General features: G+C 40.6%; 1 protein-coding gene across 1 annotated transcript in view; it reads right to left on the bottom strand.

Moving 5' to 3' along the window:
* otog (otogelin) overlaps positions 1-16,506 on the bottom strand; it is a 72,328-nt gene that overhangs the window by 43,089 nt on the left and 12,733 nt on the right. Inside the window, exons 13-20 of the mRNA XM_041780397.1 lie at positions 13,846-13,978; positions 9,795-9,972; positions 9,090-9,214; positions 7,465-7,677; positions 5,880-6,045; positions 2,415-2,489; positions 2,102-2,145; positions 1,526-1,691 (exon numbers count right to left, since the gene is read on the bottom strand). Of these exons, the coding sequence (XP_041636331.1) occupies positions 1,526-1,691; positions 2,102-2,145; positions 2,415-2,489; positions 5,880-6,045; positions 7,465-7,677; positions 9,090-9,214; positions 9,795-9,972; positions 13,846-13,978 (1,100 nt within the window). The remainder of the gene's footprint in view (positions 1-1,525; positions 1,692-2,101; positions 2,146-2,414; positions 2,490-5,879; positions 6,046-7,464; positions 7,678-9,089; positions 9,215-9,794; positions 9,973-13,845; positions 13,979-16,506) is intronic.

Raw genomic sequence — 16,506 nt, 5'->3', positions numbered from 1 at the left:
CCCTGTGTCACTGAGTGGGTTTACATGCACTCTTATGAAGCAATTATTATCAGATTTTCTGGAATTTCTTGGCTCCTTACACACTTACAGTGCCTGTAAAAAGTGTTCACTCCCTTTGATGTTTTACCCTTTAATTGATTTCATAAATCAATCATTGTCAATATGATTTTTTTTGACAAAAAAGGCACAAAAACTTCTTTAATGTGAAAGTGGAAACAGATCTCTACAGAGTAATATCAATTAAACAAAAAATACATAAGGTAAATTATGTGATTGCAAAAGTCCCTTTAATGTGACTGGCCTGTTTCAACAGAGGTCCAGCCAACTGGTGCTTGTCATCTCACAGTTAGCGAAATCGGGATCACCTGAGTTCAGGGAAAGTGTCTCAAGTGATTGCAGTATTAAGACACCTGTGTCTGGAAGGTCCAGTCACTTGTTCATCAGTATTTCTGGCTACCATTACACCATGAAGACACTCCAAGCAACTCAGAGAAAAGGTTATTGGAAAATTTAAGTCAGGGGATAGGTGCAAAAAAATTAAAGGCTCTGACACCAACACTCTGCAGTAAGTCCAGGAATCAATGTCCTTATTTACAGAAAAAACAGAAATAAGACCCCCTCCACCCACTCAGGTATCCAGCGTCATCAGCTGCAGGGGTTTTTCATGCCTGACCTGCTGCCAGGTGGAGGGTCAGATGATTATTTCAGTCTCATGTGACATTTTTACAGTGTTAAACCCGCCAGCAGCCTCCCACTCCTTCATGAGCCTCAGTGACACAGTGACTCAGAGTTTTAGATTTCACCAAACTCACACAGTCATTTTCTGAAGGTCACGCTCTGTCTTTATGCTACATCACCCTGAATCACCCTCATACACGTACACACCCTCATACTCCGCAGACAGCCGGTGTTATTAAAGCACAAAATGTCATGATTCCTCTCAATAAATCACTGATTACAGAGGTCAACACCACACATGTGAGCCCAAAAAGGGTTCTTTTCAAAAACGACCAAAGTCGTGTACTGACATGTCTACAGTCGCCATGGTTCGCGTTATGCAGTTCTTTATGGAGTTTACTCTTTTGGTAGGGGCGCAGCTCAGTAGCAGCTATGTCACCAGTTTTGTTGCTCTGATTGGCCCGTAAAGATGTGACAGACAAAAAGTTCATCTAATCACCCTCCTAGATTTTTGTCAAATGCTCTGCCCTTTCCCAAATGCTGTCTATGAGTGCCAGGTTAAGGTGATATAAGATGTGATACAGACTAAAAATTCCTGTTGGATTGTGATATATTTAAGTATTTCAGAGTTTCTGGGTCAAAAGTAAAGATACTTTGATAAGTGAGCATAGAGTTTCAGTGAAGAACATCAGTCAATGTGAGCTTTAATTTTTGCAGCAGTGATGCACAGGTGAGTCTAGCCCCTTTAAAGGTGTGACGAAGCTCCCCTAAATTACAGCTACTTGTTTCAGCTCTTCTCCACTCATACAGTATTTATACAGATTTTTTAATGCAGGGCTTCACTCACCCAGGAGTGCAGGTACATCCTGGCACACAGGGCTCATGTGCGGAGCAGGTGAGGTTAAGCAGGTAGGATTCACAGGTGCGCTCACAGGCCACGCCCCTTCCTGAAGAGAAACCATCCTCTCCCTCTGAGCAGTTCTGGTAGATCTGACCGGCTGGACACAGCCTGGCTGCAGGAGGAAGAAGAAGGGGAAGCTAGGGTTAGAAAATGCTGCAATGTAGACAAAAATGCCTGTTAAAGAAACAAAATAAGATCCAGAAGCCAGAAGATTACTACTGGAGCTGCTCATGTCTGCTACCTCATGTCGTCTTGTTGCTCTGATTGACTTGCAATAAATGTGATGGGCAGAATGTCCATCCAGTCATCTGCCAAAGAAACGTTTTAAAAGTCCTGCCCTTCCCAAACACTTTGTATGGGAGGTTCCCATATGAATAAGGTTATTAAGAACAGGATAAGAGAGGAATGCCAGTTTAAATTCTGTTTTTAAAGCACACATTACCTGACCATGGTGATCTTAGCATCTCTAAATCACAAAGTAACAAGAATGAAGTAAAAACCTTTTGGATCTATGATACTCACCACTGTCTGTTGTTTGGGAGACCAGTTTACCATTCAGACAGACCCTGCAGAGGAACGCACAGATGACCAAATTAAGAAGTCAACCCTATGCAAAGTTAGTTCTTTGATATTATAGCAAATGTAAGAACTTTAAGAGGATTGACAAATGCTCAGTAAAAAATATTCTGCATTATCAGTGACATTAAATTACAGACACCTAGATGTGAAAATATTTAAGGTAATCACTTTAAGGGATAGGAGATTCTTTAAAAATCTGCCTTTAAGAATTATTTAAAGTTCAGTCTTAGGATGCCAGAGATGGAGGAGATCTTACTGAACACCTGCTGACGTCATGATCACATCTCCAGGTTCATAATCTGCCCCAAGGAAACTGCAGGGACACTCGCTTCTGGAAAAGTAAAAAAAACAAACACAGATCACTGCTGAGACTTTAGTTAGGGGTGCCTGCTGGGCAGAAATCATAGTTAGGAGTATTTGATTAATATTGATATCATGACAGTTACTTATATATACGCTGTCCTGTAACATTGGGGGGCAGCCACAACAATTTTCAATGTCTTCAAGGTATTTCGAATTGTTCCAGGTCTGTTCCATATCACTTTGCCGTCTTCATGACATCATCTGCTGTTTTGATGACTGAAGTTTGCATAATAACAGCAACATACAGCGAGTGTGCTTGTTACGCACAGTGTCTCTGTCAGTCTGTCTGGGGCTTTAACACGAGCTATGTGCACAGTGGATCAACTAGGTTTGTCTTTAGCCCAGGGCTGCTACAATTCATATTAAAACAGCTTCAACAACTGCTTAGAAGTGTGTTTTAACTCATGACTGGCTTGTTTTAAGACCATGTTGATTCAAAGAAATGATGTAAGGCGTTTAACAAGCCAAAGAAGCAGTGGTAAACAGTGCTGCTCTGTACAGTCACTGGACAGGGGGGTTGTAATACCTGAATATGCTCTGCTCCTCACTTAAATTAAAGTGAGAGCTGCTTTGTTGTAGGGGAAAACACTGTGCTATAAGAGAGAAAGGCTGTCCTCCATTTACCGCACATGGAAAGACCAATAGACAACACAGCATGCAGCAGAGTAATTATCTTATCTCAATCATCTTGTTTTCACAATCATTTGATAACTAAAAAACTGATTTATCCCCAGTACATCGTTAGGTCTGAAGGTCATCAGAAAGCCCCTAAATACAAACACACCAGGCTTAGGGTGATATAAAGCCAGCCCTGCTCTGTTTGTTCATTGTTGTGTAAAGATTTATGTTAAAGAGGGCTTTGTGTTACCTTAAACAGAGTATTACAGGTAAGGGGATAGGAGGCAGATAAGCAGGCTTAAAGAGGCAAATCAGTGCAGAAGGTGTTGAACCCAAAACCAGAGCATCTTTAAAAACCAATCTGATTATAAGAGAAAATGAAAAACAAAATAACTTTGATGAGTGAGGACTGCCATCTCTGTCATCAATAAACCAGTGCCACACATCGGCCTCTGTACTACAAATTCTTTCTCACTGGTTATCAGATATCTGTGTCGTCCAGCTCGAGTGGGAATGAAAGGGGGGTTTCACGGTGAATTCCTCGAAGTAACTCTATCACATGGTAAGTAAGGCGCGGCACTAGGATGTAAAAACCTGGGACATTTAAGAGGAATTAAGCTGCATGTCTTCCAGGGCAGAGCGAGCTGAAAGGGAGAGCACAATTACCGAGGTCCTGAGGCTCACTAACGTCTGCAGGGAAGATACAAGGCTCTCCACTTAAAGGCTGACCTAAACTCCACAGGAGATACAAATATCACTTAGAGAGGATCTGTTTAGTGCAGCGTCTTCAGTTCAGTTTACAGTTACTGTGGCTTTAAACCTATATGATGGCTGCGAGCAGAGCTTAAGATGTATTCATACATCTCTAAATATAAACATGGAGACTGATTCTATTATCTTAACATTTTTTCCTAAAACAACAGCGAGGATGCAGCAATATCACTGATGTTTCCATTTAGTTACTGATGAAGCAATATGTCAAGTTTTTAGGATATATAGAGAACAACATTATTATTTCAATATGTTGATGATTGTTTAATAGAAAATACAGCAGCTATAAAAAAAAAAGCTTTCTCCCCTTGGATATCTTACTTTTTATTGGTTTTATAAATCAATCTTGGTCAATATATTTTGACTTTTGTCACAAAAAAATTACAAAAAAACCCTATTTAAAGCCAAAGTGAAAACAGATTTCTACAAAATGATTAAAGTTTAATGCAAAATATATGCTGTAAAATGAGTGACTGTATAAATATTCCCCCCTTCAAGTCAGTATTTAGTAAATGCATCTTTGGCTGCAATCACAGCACTAAGTCTATGCTGATAGGTTTCAATCAGGCTTGCAGATCTGGATGCTGCAATATTACTCCATTCTTTTTTGCAAAACTGCTCAAGCTGTGTCAGGCTGAACGAGGATCAGGTCTGAACAGCCTTGTTCAAGTCCAGCCACAAATTCTCTATTTGATTGAGGTCTGGGCGTTGACTCAGCCACTCCACAACATTCACCTTGTTGTCCTTAAACCATTTCTGTGCAGCTTTCGCTGTATGCTTTGGGTAATTGTCTTGCAGAAAAACACATCTTCTCCTAAGTCACAGTTCTCTTGCAAACTGAATAAGATTGTCCTCCAGGGTTTTCCTTCCATTTTCCATTCATTTTACCCTCTACTTTTACAAGCCGTCCAGGGCCGTCTACAGAGAAGCATCCCCACAGCATGATGCTGCCTTCACCATGCTTCACAGCTGGGATGGTGTGTTCGTGGTGGTGTTCAGTTTTTGGTGTCTGCCAAACATAGCGTCTTGTCTGATGGCCAAAAGCACAATTTTGGTCTTATCAGACCAAAGAACTTTCTTCCACTTGACCATGGAGTCTCCCACATGCCCTTTGGTGAACTCTCATCCAGATTTAATCTGAGTGTCCTTCAACAGTGACTTTCTCCTTACCACTCTCCCATAAAGCTTTAAATGGGGAAGAACCCAGGTAACTGTCGTATGCAGAGTCTCTCCCATCTCAGCTGCTGAAGCTTGTAACTTTTTTAGAGTGGTCATAGGTGTCTTGATGGCCTCTCTCACTAGTCATCTTCTTGCATGGTAACTCAGTTTTTAAGGACGTTCTGATCTAGGCAGATTTACACATGTGCCATATTCCTTTCACTTCTTGATGATGGATTTAATTCAACTCTAGGGAATATTCAGTGCCTGGGAATTGTTTTGTTGTCCATCCCCTGACTTATACTTTTCAACAACCTTTTCTCTGAGTTGCTTGAAGTGTTCTTTTGTCTTCACATTGAAATGGTAGCCAGGAATACTGATTAACCAGTGAATGGACCTTCCAGACACAGGTATCTTTCTACTACAATTCCTTGAGGCACATTCACTGCACTCAGGTGATCCCCATTTCACAATTTGTGAGACAACTAGCACCAATTGGTTGGACTTCTGTTGAATCAGGCCAGTCACTTTTAAAGGGGTGAATAACTATGTAATCCCTTATTTTACATTACACATTTTCAATAAATTGACATGACTTTGTAGAAATCTGTTTTCACTTTGACATTAGAGAGGTTTTAGTGCTTTTTTTGTCAAAAAAGCCAAATTTTATTGACCATGAATGATTTAATTAATCTATGAAAGGGTAAAACTTCCAAGGGGTGAATACTCTTTACTCGCACTGTAAAATTGCCATTATTTGCAATGGACATAGGTATTGTTTTTCCTGTTTTATCTGTCTGGAGAACTCTACCTGTGCACGCAGGTCTGTGTCCGATGGTTGTAGAAGGATCCCTGGGGGCAGACGCAACCCTCCTCACACTCCTCCCCACAGTGCTGCGGGATGGAGAGGGCAGAGCAACGGTGCTGGCAGGAGGACACGCAGGTTCCATACTGCATGGTTGGTGGGCAGGTGAGCGCTGAAGGGAGAGATGTTAGAAGATGGAGACTTTGAATAACACAATATCCGTTGGGTTGTAGGTCATTTCTCTTAACAATTCCCATTTTATCATGTTTTCATATTATCTCAATAACTGTGTCACTAATCTGAAACTATACGTAAAGTGTGATTATTCTCTGTTACTGCAGTAAAAAAGCTAAATCAAACTACCGGCAAACCAGCAGCAAAGTTTACCCTGTCAAAGCTTAATAGCAGACACATCTTAAAAGTACAGTTTACTGATGTGGCATATTCAAACACATTTTTTAAATGGTTTAAAAATGGATTAAAAAAAACAGAAGAGTGTTAAAAATATTTTTAATTTTTGAATTTTGGTGCCTACATTACCCACAATGCAAAATGTCCCAAACTGATCAGAGGAAGATCCCAAAGGTATGATGTTTCTAGCTGATTAGGTAGCACCTCTTGTCATTAAACACAGAAATTATATGGATCAGCTCTTAAGTTAACTCCAGCACCAGGAGTCTCTATCAAAGCTATGACTGGCATAAGGGTTGAATGGGAGTTTTCATTATAATTAAGGACTTTTCAGTCCAAGCTATTCTCCATGGGGTGTATTTACTGAGCAGTGAACACTGATTTTTTCATGGATGATTTTCAAAAAATGATAGAAAAGCTGTTGAAAGTGGCAATGCCTTCCTGACTTGTGCAGCAAGCTACTCACAAAACATTCTGGGATCCTTTACAGTGTGGAGAAGGAAGGAAGGTACTTTTAACAGCTTTTCTTTCTGGTTATGCTAAATCTAGCTATGAAATAAAACCAGTGAAGTAAGCGAAGCTGAAGAGCATGTTTCTACTAGGCTTCGGGTGGGAGGAGGAGTGGTGCATTATTGAGGGAAGTGTAGGCATCAGAACATGCTATCAAGACAAAGAACAATCATAGTTCATCACAGGTAAGCAGAGCAATTCATCCGGTAGCAAATCATCCTTCATAATGAAGCAGCTTTAAATGTAAAAATCTGTTGTTTTCACAGCAATGAAAAATCTATCAAGGTAGCTCTGTCATAGTGGCTGCCATGAGACAGGACATCCCATCATATCTATCAATATCAAGAATCTCTATCTTATAAAAAATTGGAAATATTAATTAGTTTGGTTTAAATTCACTTAAGTAGAAGAAAAAGTGTATTCAAAAATACACACAAAAACTACTTAATTACAGTCATCTGAGTAAATGTAATCAGTTACTTTCCGTATCTGGAATTAGAGTTAAGACAAGTAAAGTAATTCTCGAATTCTGCCTTCCACAGAGGCTTTATTGTATTTAACAGAAAAATTAAAGAGCCTGTAAAGATTGGAAGTTAACACCATAATCAAACCAGCGTCTTTGACACATTGTACAAAATTTCTATCAGTATTGCAAAGGCTGAGTACTCACCACAGTCCGGTATTTGTGACCGGAAGTCAATGATGACAGAGAATCTGCGGCAGTGACGAGCGTAGTGAGCAAGCGCCGAGCAGAGGCAGGGCGTCCCACACTTACATGTGTCAGAGCGACACTGCTGATGGAAGGAGGATGGACTCAGGTACTCGTGGCAGGCCAAGAACAGATCCTGGTTCAGTATGTCACACATGGCTGAGGCGTAGGCCACTGAGCAAAAAGAGGAGCAGGTTAACATTAAAAAAGTAAAAATACTATTCTAATAAAGATTCCAGTTAAAAAATCAAGAATGCAAATTTACACAGACACCCATCTGGAAATGCTCCAGGCTGAACAGGACACATCTGAAGTGGCTTTATTTTTGATATTCTGATGATGATTGGAGCGTTGATTAAATGACTTCAACTCAAACTCCAAGTATTTTATGTTTTTCCCATGAGTCTCACCAGCAACTGCACAATAGTTTGATGATTTAGTTTTAGATTGATCAATTTTTATAGTCACAACCAAAATAATCTAAAAAAAAGTATGTAAAAACAATCCAACATACATTGCATTCAGAAAGTATTCTGACCCCCTTTAAACTTTTTCAATTTTGTTTATGCTGCAGCCTGATGCCACAGTTTAAAAATTATTTTGGATTCTCAGTAATCTGCTCTCAGTACCCCGTAATGACCAAGGGATACAGAATTGTAGACATTTTTGCAAATTTATTAAAAATAAAAAACTGACAAATCACATTGGCATAAGTATTCAGACCCTTTGCAAAACACTTGAAATTTAGCTCAGGTTCCCTTCATTCCTCTCAGACTTTGTTGAGATGTTTCGATACATTTCATTTGTACAGTTCAGGGACTGGGAGACTGGTAAGGGTTGAGGGAAAGCTACATGGAGCAAAGTACAGAGATATCCTCAATGAAAATCTGTTCTGCTGAAGTCAGGACCCCAAACTGGGCCTAAGGTTCAACTTCAGACGTGAAAATAACTCGAAGGACACAGCCAAGACAACCTGGAGTGGCTTAGTGACAATTCTGTGAATGTCCTAGAGTGGTCCAGCCCACAGCCCTGACTTAAACCCTATCAAACAACTCTGAGAGACCTCGCTGTCCACTGACAGTCCCCATCTAACCTGACAACCATCACTGCAGCCTTCCACAGACGCCTCTATTCTCTGCAAAATATATGGAAGACCACATGGCTTCCACACTGAGTTTTTTTGCCAGAGATCTGACTGCAGCTCTTAGTCCAGATTTCTGCACCTCTGATCAGTTTAAAATTCACCTAAAAACATACATAGAGTAGGTGTGTTTCTAATTTCTTTAGCAACAGAACACAGAAACTCACTCTGATTTGATCACACATCATTATACGCAGTCTCTTTCTACACTCACAGCATCTTAGGGTTGACAAACAAGTGTTTATGTTTTTTTCTTAAAAACTTTAGTACTGCCAGTACTATCAAATGTAAAATAACAGATAATAATTTCCTTTTTGTGTCAATGGAGTAAGTTCATTTTAATTTTATATAAAGCAGCCAGATATTACACTAAAAAGCACATTTGCACAGAATATAACATTCAATGTGTTTTGTCATCAAAGCTGAAGAAAGAGTAGAAACTGACCAGCCTGCTGATGAGTGTCACACGGGTCGAGCTGAGGCGTACTGAGGCTGGGCGAACAGGCTGATGAGACTCTCCAGGCATTTCCAAACAGATGAGGAGTGCTTTCAATCATACCTGATGGAGATCTGCAGGTAAACCAGAGCATACTTCGCTGTAAATAGCAATACAGTTTTTGCCATAAAATGATAAGAAAAACAACATGAAACTACTAGTAAAAATAACCTAAATCTTACAAATGTTTTCAGTGACTGAGGCCAAAAATGAAAAAAGAATACTACAGCTCATCATTTTAACAGTTTTCCTGTTCAGCTTCTGGCAAACTGAGCTCCAGTTTTCCATCTAGCGGCAATCGACCGCTCCAGTGTGTGATGTATATCCATTTACAGCTGTTAGACAACATCCGCCCTCTACAGTCGGCCATTACTGTACCGTACAGTGGAGCCCCTATTCCACTAACAGTAAATTCCTTGTTGAAGTGGCGTGTCCAGTTGGGCACTCATCTGGCCCGCCTTAAAGAGCCGATCAGAGAGCGAGGCTTTTGATGCCGATCTGCCCAACCAGTGTACATTACAGAGAGAGAGAGAGGGAGAGAGAAAGCACTTCTCCATCACCTGGCTCTGAAACAGGAGCACGCTCTCTCTCGCTCTTTCTGTCACTGCAGAGAGGGTTAACGTAGGGGTCAAAGGTCAGCATGAGCACACTTACAGGAAGTCATCCTGGATGTTGCCATTGAAGGTGCCACAGAGTCCCACCGTGTCCTCCTTCCACAGCTCATCAGCCTGCAGGTAGAGACGAAACTCCTTCCAGCTGTACTGCAGACGCAGGCCGAACGCCGTCTTCACCTGGAGGAACAAGGACGACAGCTCCTGGATGTGGAAGACGTCTGTGAGAGGAGAGCAGACGGACATTTAGGGTGTTTTTTACATTAGGCAAGGTTGATTGTAGCGTGTCCAAGCACAGCTCCCCCACTGCTCTGCTTTCACATTAGTTTTTAAAATAAATATGTTATTTGTTCTCAACGACATCTGTATTGTTGTCTGTATTGTTGAGTCTGTATTGTTGAGTCTGGTGTCTCTCATCTTCCTCTTAAAGGGGACATATTATGCAAAAATCACTTTTTCAGGCTTTTCTAACACAAATATGTGTCCCTGGCCTGTCCTCAATCCCCTCAAGTACCAGAAAAATCCATTCCCTCTCCCCCTCTCTTTCTCTACCTTTCAGAAAATGTGTGCTGAAACAAGCTGTTCTCAGATTTAACATCTAGTGACCTCACCAGGGGCCTAAGCACCCTCTCCCAGGTTTGGTTGGCCCTCCCCCACTTAGAGGAAAAATCCGCTCTCCTCTTCTGATCCTCTCAGCTCCCAGCTGAGATGCTGGATAGCTCAGTGGATTACCCTGCTGACTACGGTGTGGGCGGAGTCAGATACTAATCACCATTTAAAGCTACAGACACAGAAACAGCTCGTTCTGAGAGGGGTTGAAACAGAGGGGTTTTTAGACATGCACAAATCCAATACTGGAGTGTTTTTTTCCAGCAATAAACTTCACAGGCATGTTTTGGGAACCTCTGAGACCAATACAAACTTGTCTTAAAAGAGTAAAATATGTCCCCTTTCATATTTCCACAGAGATTCTCTATGGGGTTCAGGTCAGACCAGTAGGCTGTCCAATCAAACACCATGGTCAGCAAACCAGTTTCTGGTAGTTATGGCTCCACTGTGGAAAGGTGCCAAGTCCTGCTGGAAAAGGACATCAGTATCTCCATAAAGCTTCTCAGCAGATGGAAGCAGGAAGTGGTCTAAAATCTCCTGATAGACGACTGACAGCATTGACTCTGTACTTGATAAAAGACAAGCGGACCAACAGCAGCAGACATGGCGCCCCAAACCATTACTGACTGTGGAAGGTGAAAACACAGGACTTAAAGCTCTGAAGGATTTTGTGCATGTCAGATCTTCCAGCAGACTCTGGGACCTTGATTCCCAAATGAAGCTCAAAATGTACTTTCATCTGAAAACACGACAGGTCTTATAACACTGTCTGTAGCTCAGGATTGGCTCAACACTAAGAACACCAGCCCATTTCCTGGACCCATCTGTATGTGGTGGCTATGGATCCACTGACTCCAGCCTCAGTCCACTCCTTGTGAAGCTCCCCTAAGTCTTGAATCTGCTCTGTGTGACGACCCTCTGCCCATAAGTTTATGCTTACTGCTATTAAACAAGCACAGAGAAGAGGAAGAAGCACAACAAAACACACAGAGAAGAAAAGTAAGCTTTGGAAACATGAGCACCAGAGCTACAAAACCTGCTGGCTTCTCCTCCCTCTCCTTAACTTCCTCACACTTTTTTTAAAAACCCTCTGGATCTGAAAGCAGAGGGTAGAAGACCCTAACAGATTTTAAAAGCTATACTTACAGCTCTCTACAGTTGATAAACTAATTAATCCCACCAGATCAACCTCTGCTGACTTTCTCTCCTCAAATAAGTGTAGTGAATTTGCAACATACTTCAATGAAAAAATTACCACCATCAGATCCAACACTCTTCAATTACAAAACAGTTATTCTGACCTATGTTCCTGAATTTACAAAAACGTCCAGACCAACATGTGCAATTTTAAACCTGTGAACATTAGTGACCTCGAGGAAGTTATCAAACACCTCAAATCCTCTACCTGTTCTCTGGACCCCATTTCTACAAAATTATTTAAGTAACTCTCATGTAATGCTACAGGATCTACTCTATATTATCAATGCATCTCTTTAGTCTGGTGATTTCCCCATTTCTCTAAAGCACACCATTATCATTCCATTACTCAAAAATAACAAGCTTGATCCATCAACGATTAGCAACTACAGGCCCATCTCCAACCTTCCCTTTGTCAGTAAAATCATAAACAATGTCGTCTACAATCAACTACACAATTACCTCACCCATAACAATCAGTATGATGTCTACCAATCAGGATTCAGAACCAATCACAGCACCGAAACAACACCGGTCAAGGTTATCAACGATTTAAAACTCAACAACAATTCAAACAAACTCTCCGTCTTAGTATTATTAGATTTAAGTTCTGCCTTTGACACAGTTGATCATAACATCCTACTCCATAGACTTTGACAATTCCATAGGCCTCTCAGGATCCGTCATTCACTGGTTTAAATCATATTTAAAGGAAAGAACATTCTCAGTTTCACTCGGAAATTTCACATCAGTAAATTTCAGTCTGGACTGTGGGGTACCACAAGGTTCAGTTCTCGGTCCACTGTTGTTTAGCCTTTACATGCTCCCACTTGATTCAATCATGCAGAAACACACCTACCATTCATAAGCCGATGATAAACAGCTTTATGTCTCACTCTCCCCTGGCAATCTCAATCCCATAAATCACTTGGTCAAATGCATCGATTACATAAACCACTGGATGTCACAGAATTTTATTCACCTTAACACTGAAAAAACAGAAATCCTGCTAGTTGGTCCACAAAAACTGAGACAAGAATTCATTTTGGTTTCATCTTCACTTCCTTTTAAGTACAGTGAGAATGTCAGAAATCTTGGAGTTATCATTGATGCAGACTTAAACTTTCAACAACAGATAACTGCCATCACCAAAACAGCCTTCTACCATTTAGAAAACATTTCCAAACTTTGATCATCCATGTCTCAGTCTGATTCAGAAAAACTGGTCCATGCATTCAAATCCAACAGATAAGATTACTGTAACTCTCTCTATGCTGGACTTCCAAAAAAGACAATAAATCACCTCCAACTCATCCAAAACACTGCAGCCCGCATTCGAACAGGTGCAAAGAAAATAGAACACATCACATCCATTCTGAAATATCTTCACTGACTTCCCTTCCAATATAGAATCAATTTAAAGTGCTACTTCTTGTTTTTAAATCACTGAACGGTATGGCACCCCAGTACATTTCTGACATGCTCACTCACTATCACCCAACCAGGTCGCTCAGATCTTCAGGTTTTGGCCTTCTAAATGTGCCCAAAGTTAAATACAAATCAGGTGAAAATGCATTTAGCCACTATGGTGCTATTCTATAGAATAAGCTGCCAATTGACCTGATGTCAGTAAAAACTTTAAGTTCTTTTAAGAGTGGTCTGAAAACACTGCTTTTCTCTTATGCCTTTGACTGTTAGATATAGTACAATATATTAGCATTTTGCCTGTGTACTATAAGGAGTACACATCACTTGCACTGTACGTGTGTGTGTGTGTGTGTGTGTGTGTGTGTAGGGTCTAGGGTGTTTTGTTGAAGTCTAGGAATAATAACTTTGCATGAGTAGCCAGTTATTTACTCACAACTACGTGATGGTGCCACAGTACACTTCATAAATCATGAATATAATGCCCTGTAATCAAATGCAGTCAGGGTTAAAATGCTGATGTCTGACTCTTTTGTCACAGAATATGAAGTACTTTGGTCCCAAGTATTGTTTTTATTCCTCAAGGTCCAAATATATCAGATTATTCTCACATAATTCACAACAAAACATTGAAAGGCCACTGACATGATCAACAGGATGTTACATAAATGAAAACACTGGTGTGAAAGGGGAGTAATACTCAGAGGGCAGCAACACAATGCATCCCTAAACCATTAAAGTAGTGAGAAAAGCATCTGTTCTAAAGCATGCTGTTACTCTATCCACCCTTCAACCAGCAGCAGACTGCAGACAGACATCTGATGTGAACAAAGTGAGGAGACGATAAAAGATGAGGGAGTTACCATCAGAATAAGGCAGAGAGATGCGGTACTGTCCGGCCATGAACACCTCTCCGATGTGGCTCAGTGTAAGCTCCGTTCTTGGATCCTCGTCAATGACCAGGTTAACTGATTGGATACAGGCCCCGTCCAAATTCTGCAATTGAGACAAGATGGTTGGATAAAGGCGGCTGGCATCATCTCAGAGTGAACGATTCTGATAACAACAGAAGAAGAGGAGAGAAGGAATAAAGGGAGAAAGAGAAAATAGAACAAGTATGGCATTTTTTTGGTTCTTCAATCATCTTTATATATCTATGATAAACAGTTATTTGACCAATTAGAATTAATGCATGCAATGTTTTTGGATCAGTTATACAGGTGATTTCACCACAAGTACTCTAAGCCTAAGCTATTTTTACCTCCGCCAAGGAGGTTATGTGATCGGCAGGGTTTGTTAGTTAGTTTGTTCGTTTTTTGTTAGTTTGTTGGCAACATAAATCAAAAAGTTATGGATGGACTTTGATGAAATTTTCAGGAAATGTCAGAAATGGCATGAGGAAGAACTGATTAGATTTTGGGAGTGATCCGAATCACTGGATTCCTGGATCCAGGAATATTTTAAAGGATTCTTTATTATTGGGAGATAGGGCTAATGGTGTAGGTCTGCACTCTCTGAGTGCTTTTCTAGTTTAACCTGTGTGTCTCGCCTGGACTTACTGTCTCAAAAAGTTTGTAAAACATCAACCCGGTGGTGCACGGTCAAAATCTAGACATGCTTTTTTAAGGGCAACCTGGGCATTGAGAATATGTGCGCTGTAGCAATGTCACTTGATTTTTAAAAAGTTATAGACCCATAAAGACAAAAGAAAAAAACGGAAATTAAAACTCAAATGTTTTTATGTGTAAACCACAATAAACAATAATGACTAGGACTTTTTTGTGCAGACTTGTTTTACCATCTCTTGGAGACCAAAAAAGTGGAAAAAAATGATCATTGTGTGGTTAAAGTATTCAAAATATTTACATATTTACAAAGCAAGTCCTCCCCTTTCTATTGTCTGAATTTGTGCCATTATTGAAAGCATTTCAGAGACACTCTATTATGACTTATTCAGGTTGTCTCCACTGTTTGGACATGTGCAGTTTGGCAAAGCATGATGAGACAACAGAATAGCTTTCCACTGGTTACCCCAACCCAAGTGACAACCACTGTAGGCACTGTAGGACATAATATGGTTGCCAATTAAGCTATTGGCAGAAATGCTTGAATATTGATTAATATTTGATTTTAAAAAAAGTTGTTCAAGTCAGGGTTACTGGGTTCAATCTTTAATTGCCCTAGAAAGTCAAAAAAGTTCCTGGCTCACAAGAGAAACATCAGTAAGAGTTACGAAGGCATGGATAGCATCATTAGATCAGCATGAGGAGGGCTAGAAATGTAAAGTATACATAACCTGTCCACCAAGAGGCAGGGCTTAACTGATTCAGGCACAGGTACCGCGGGCCACTCCTGTATCGTTTTGATTATCTCCTTACAGAAAGGCAGAACCAGAGGGCAGGCTCACAGTGCATCAATTAAAGTGCTTTTACATCTTTTATGTTTCAAACACATACTATTCTCAAGTAAATCAATTTTCTGAAGTTTAACTGGTGTAAAATAATGGCTATGAAGTATTAGTAGTGTGTAAAATTCCCTTGTGCTTGTTGACCGCCCCATTCTTGAGATTATTTTTCCAAGAGTCTCTCAGAGTCACTGTATTATGCTTTAGCAGTCAGACTATAAAACATGGAAGCCGATTGACAACTGGCGTCTCTTCTTGTTGTCTATGACGTCTGTCTCAGAGGGTTAATGAAATATTTGACAATCACAGATCGCAGACGACTTTTGTGTTAAACTCTCAGATTTTCAACCTTTGTCAGGGTTAAAAGAATAAACACTGTTTTATGATCAAGTCTCTTCAAAATGAAGATACGTCTCTTGAAAATCAGACAAATGATGAGTATTTCTCAGATATTTGAAAACTTAGGAAGCCTAACATCACTGACAGTAAGCGATCTGCCTCTATGAATCGTTTCTTTCATAAGAGAAGGTTTTATCAACCCCCTCCTCCTTCTACCTTTCCCATCATTCACCTCCTGTTTTCGCATAACCTCCTCTCTGTCCAGGCCCCCCACCCCTCTACGGCCCCCCCACTCCTCCCGTCTCACTACAAAGCCGTCCACAGCTCTGTCAGTCAGGACTGATAAGGTAATCCTGTTCACTTGGCTGTTAGAGGGCCGGGGCCTCTGCTCCGATGAGTGGGACATCTTATATCTCGCCTCCACCCCTTCATCGCCCCTCAAAGGCTGCTGGGAAAATGAAGGCTCATAGGGAGGGGAGAGGGGAAGAGGTGATCGGCCTTTTGTTTCTTTTCATGTCGATTATCTGCCAGAGTTTGATCGAGACGTTTCCTCAGAGGCTTTTGAAGCATGAAGGAAAATGACCTGGACTCAGCGGGGATTATTGAGCACGCCGTTTATGATATGATCTACATGACAGATAAATGACATAAACCTGTGAGCCGAGGCAGCAGAGCAGTTTGATATCAAGTGGGGAAGTGTTTGATTGTTGTCCAAGAGGCAAAGATGTCAGAAGCAGAAAAAGTAAAAAGGAATAGTAAGGTTTATCAGTAAAATAAAGAA

This window comes from Cheilinus undulatus, linkage group 1 (genome assembly GCF_018320785.1).
Source record: "Cheilinus undulatus linkage group 1, ASM1832078v1, whole genome shotgun sequence".
NCBI classification, from domain to species: domain Eukaryota; kingdom Metazoa; phylum Chordata; class Actinopteri; order Labriformes; family Labridae; genus Cheilinus; species Cheilinus undulatus.
This window is presented reverse-complemented; position numbering and strand designations above follow the sequence as displayed.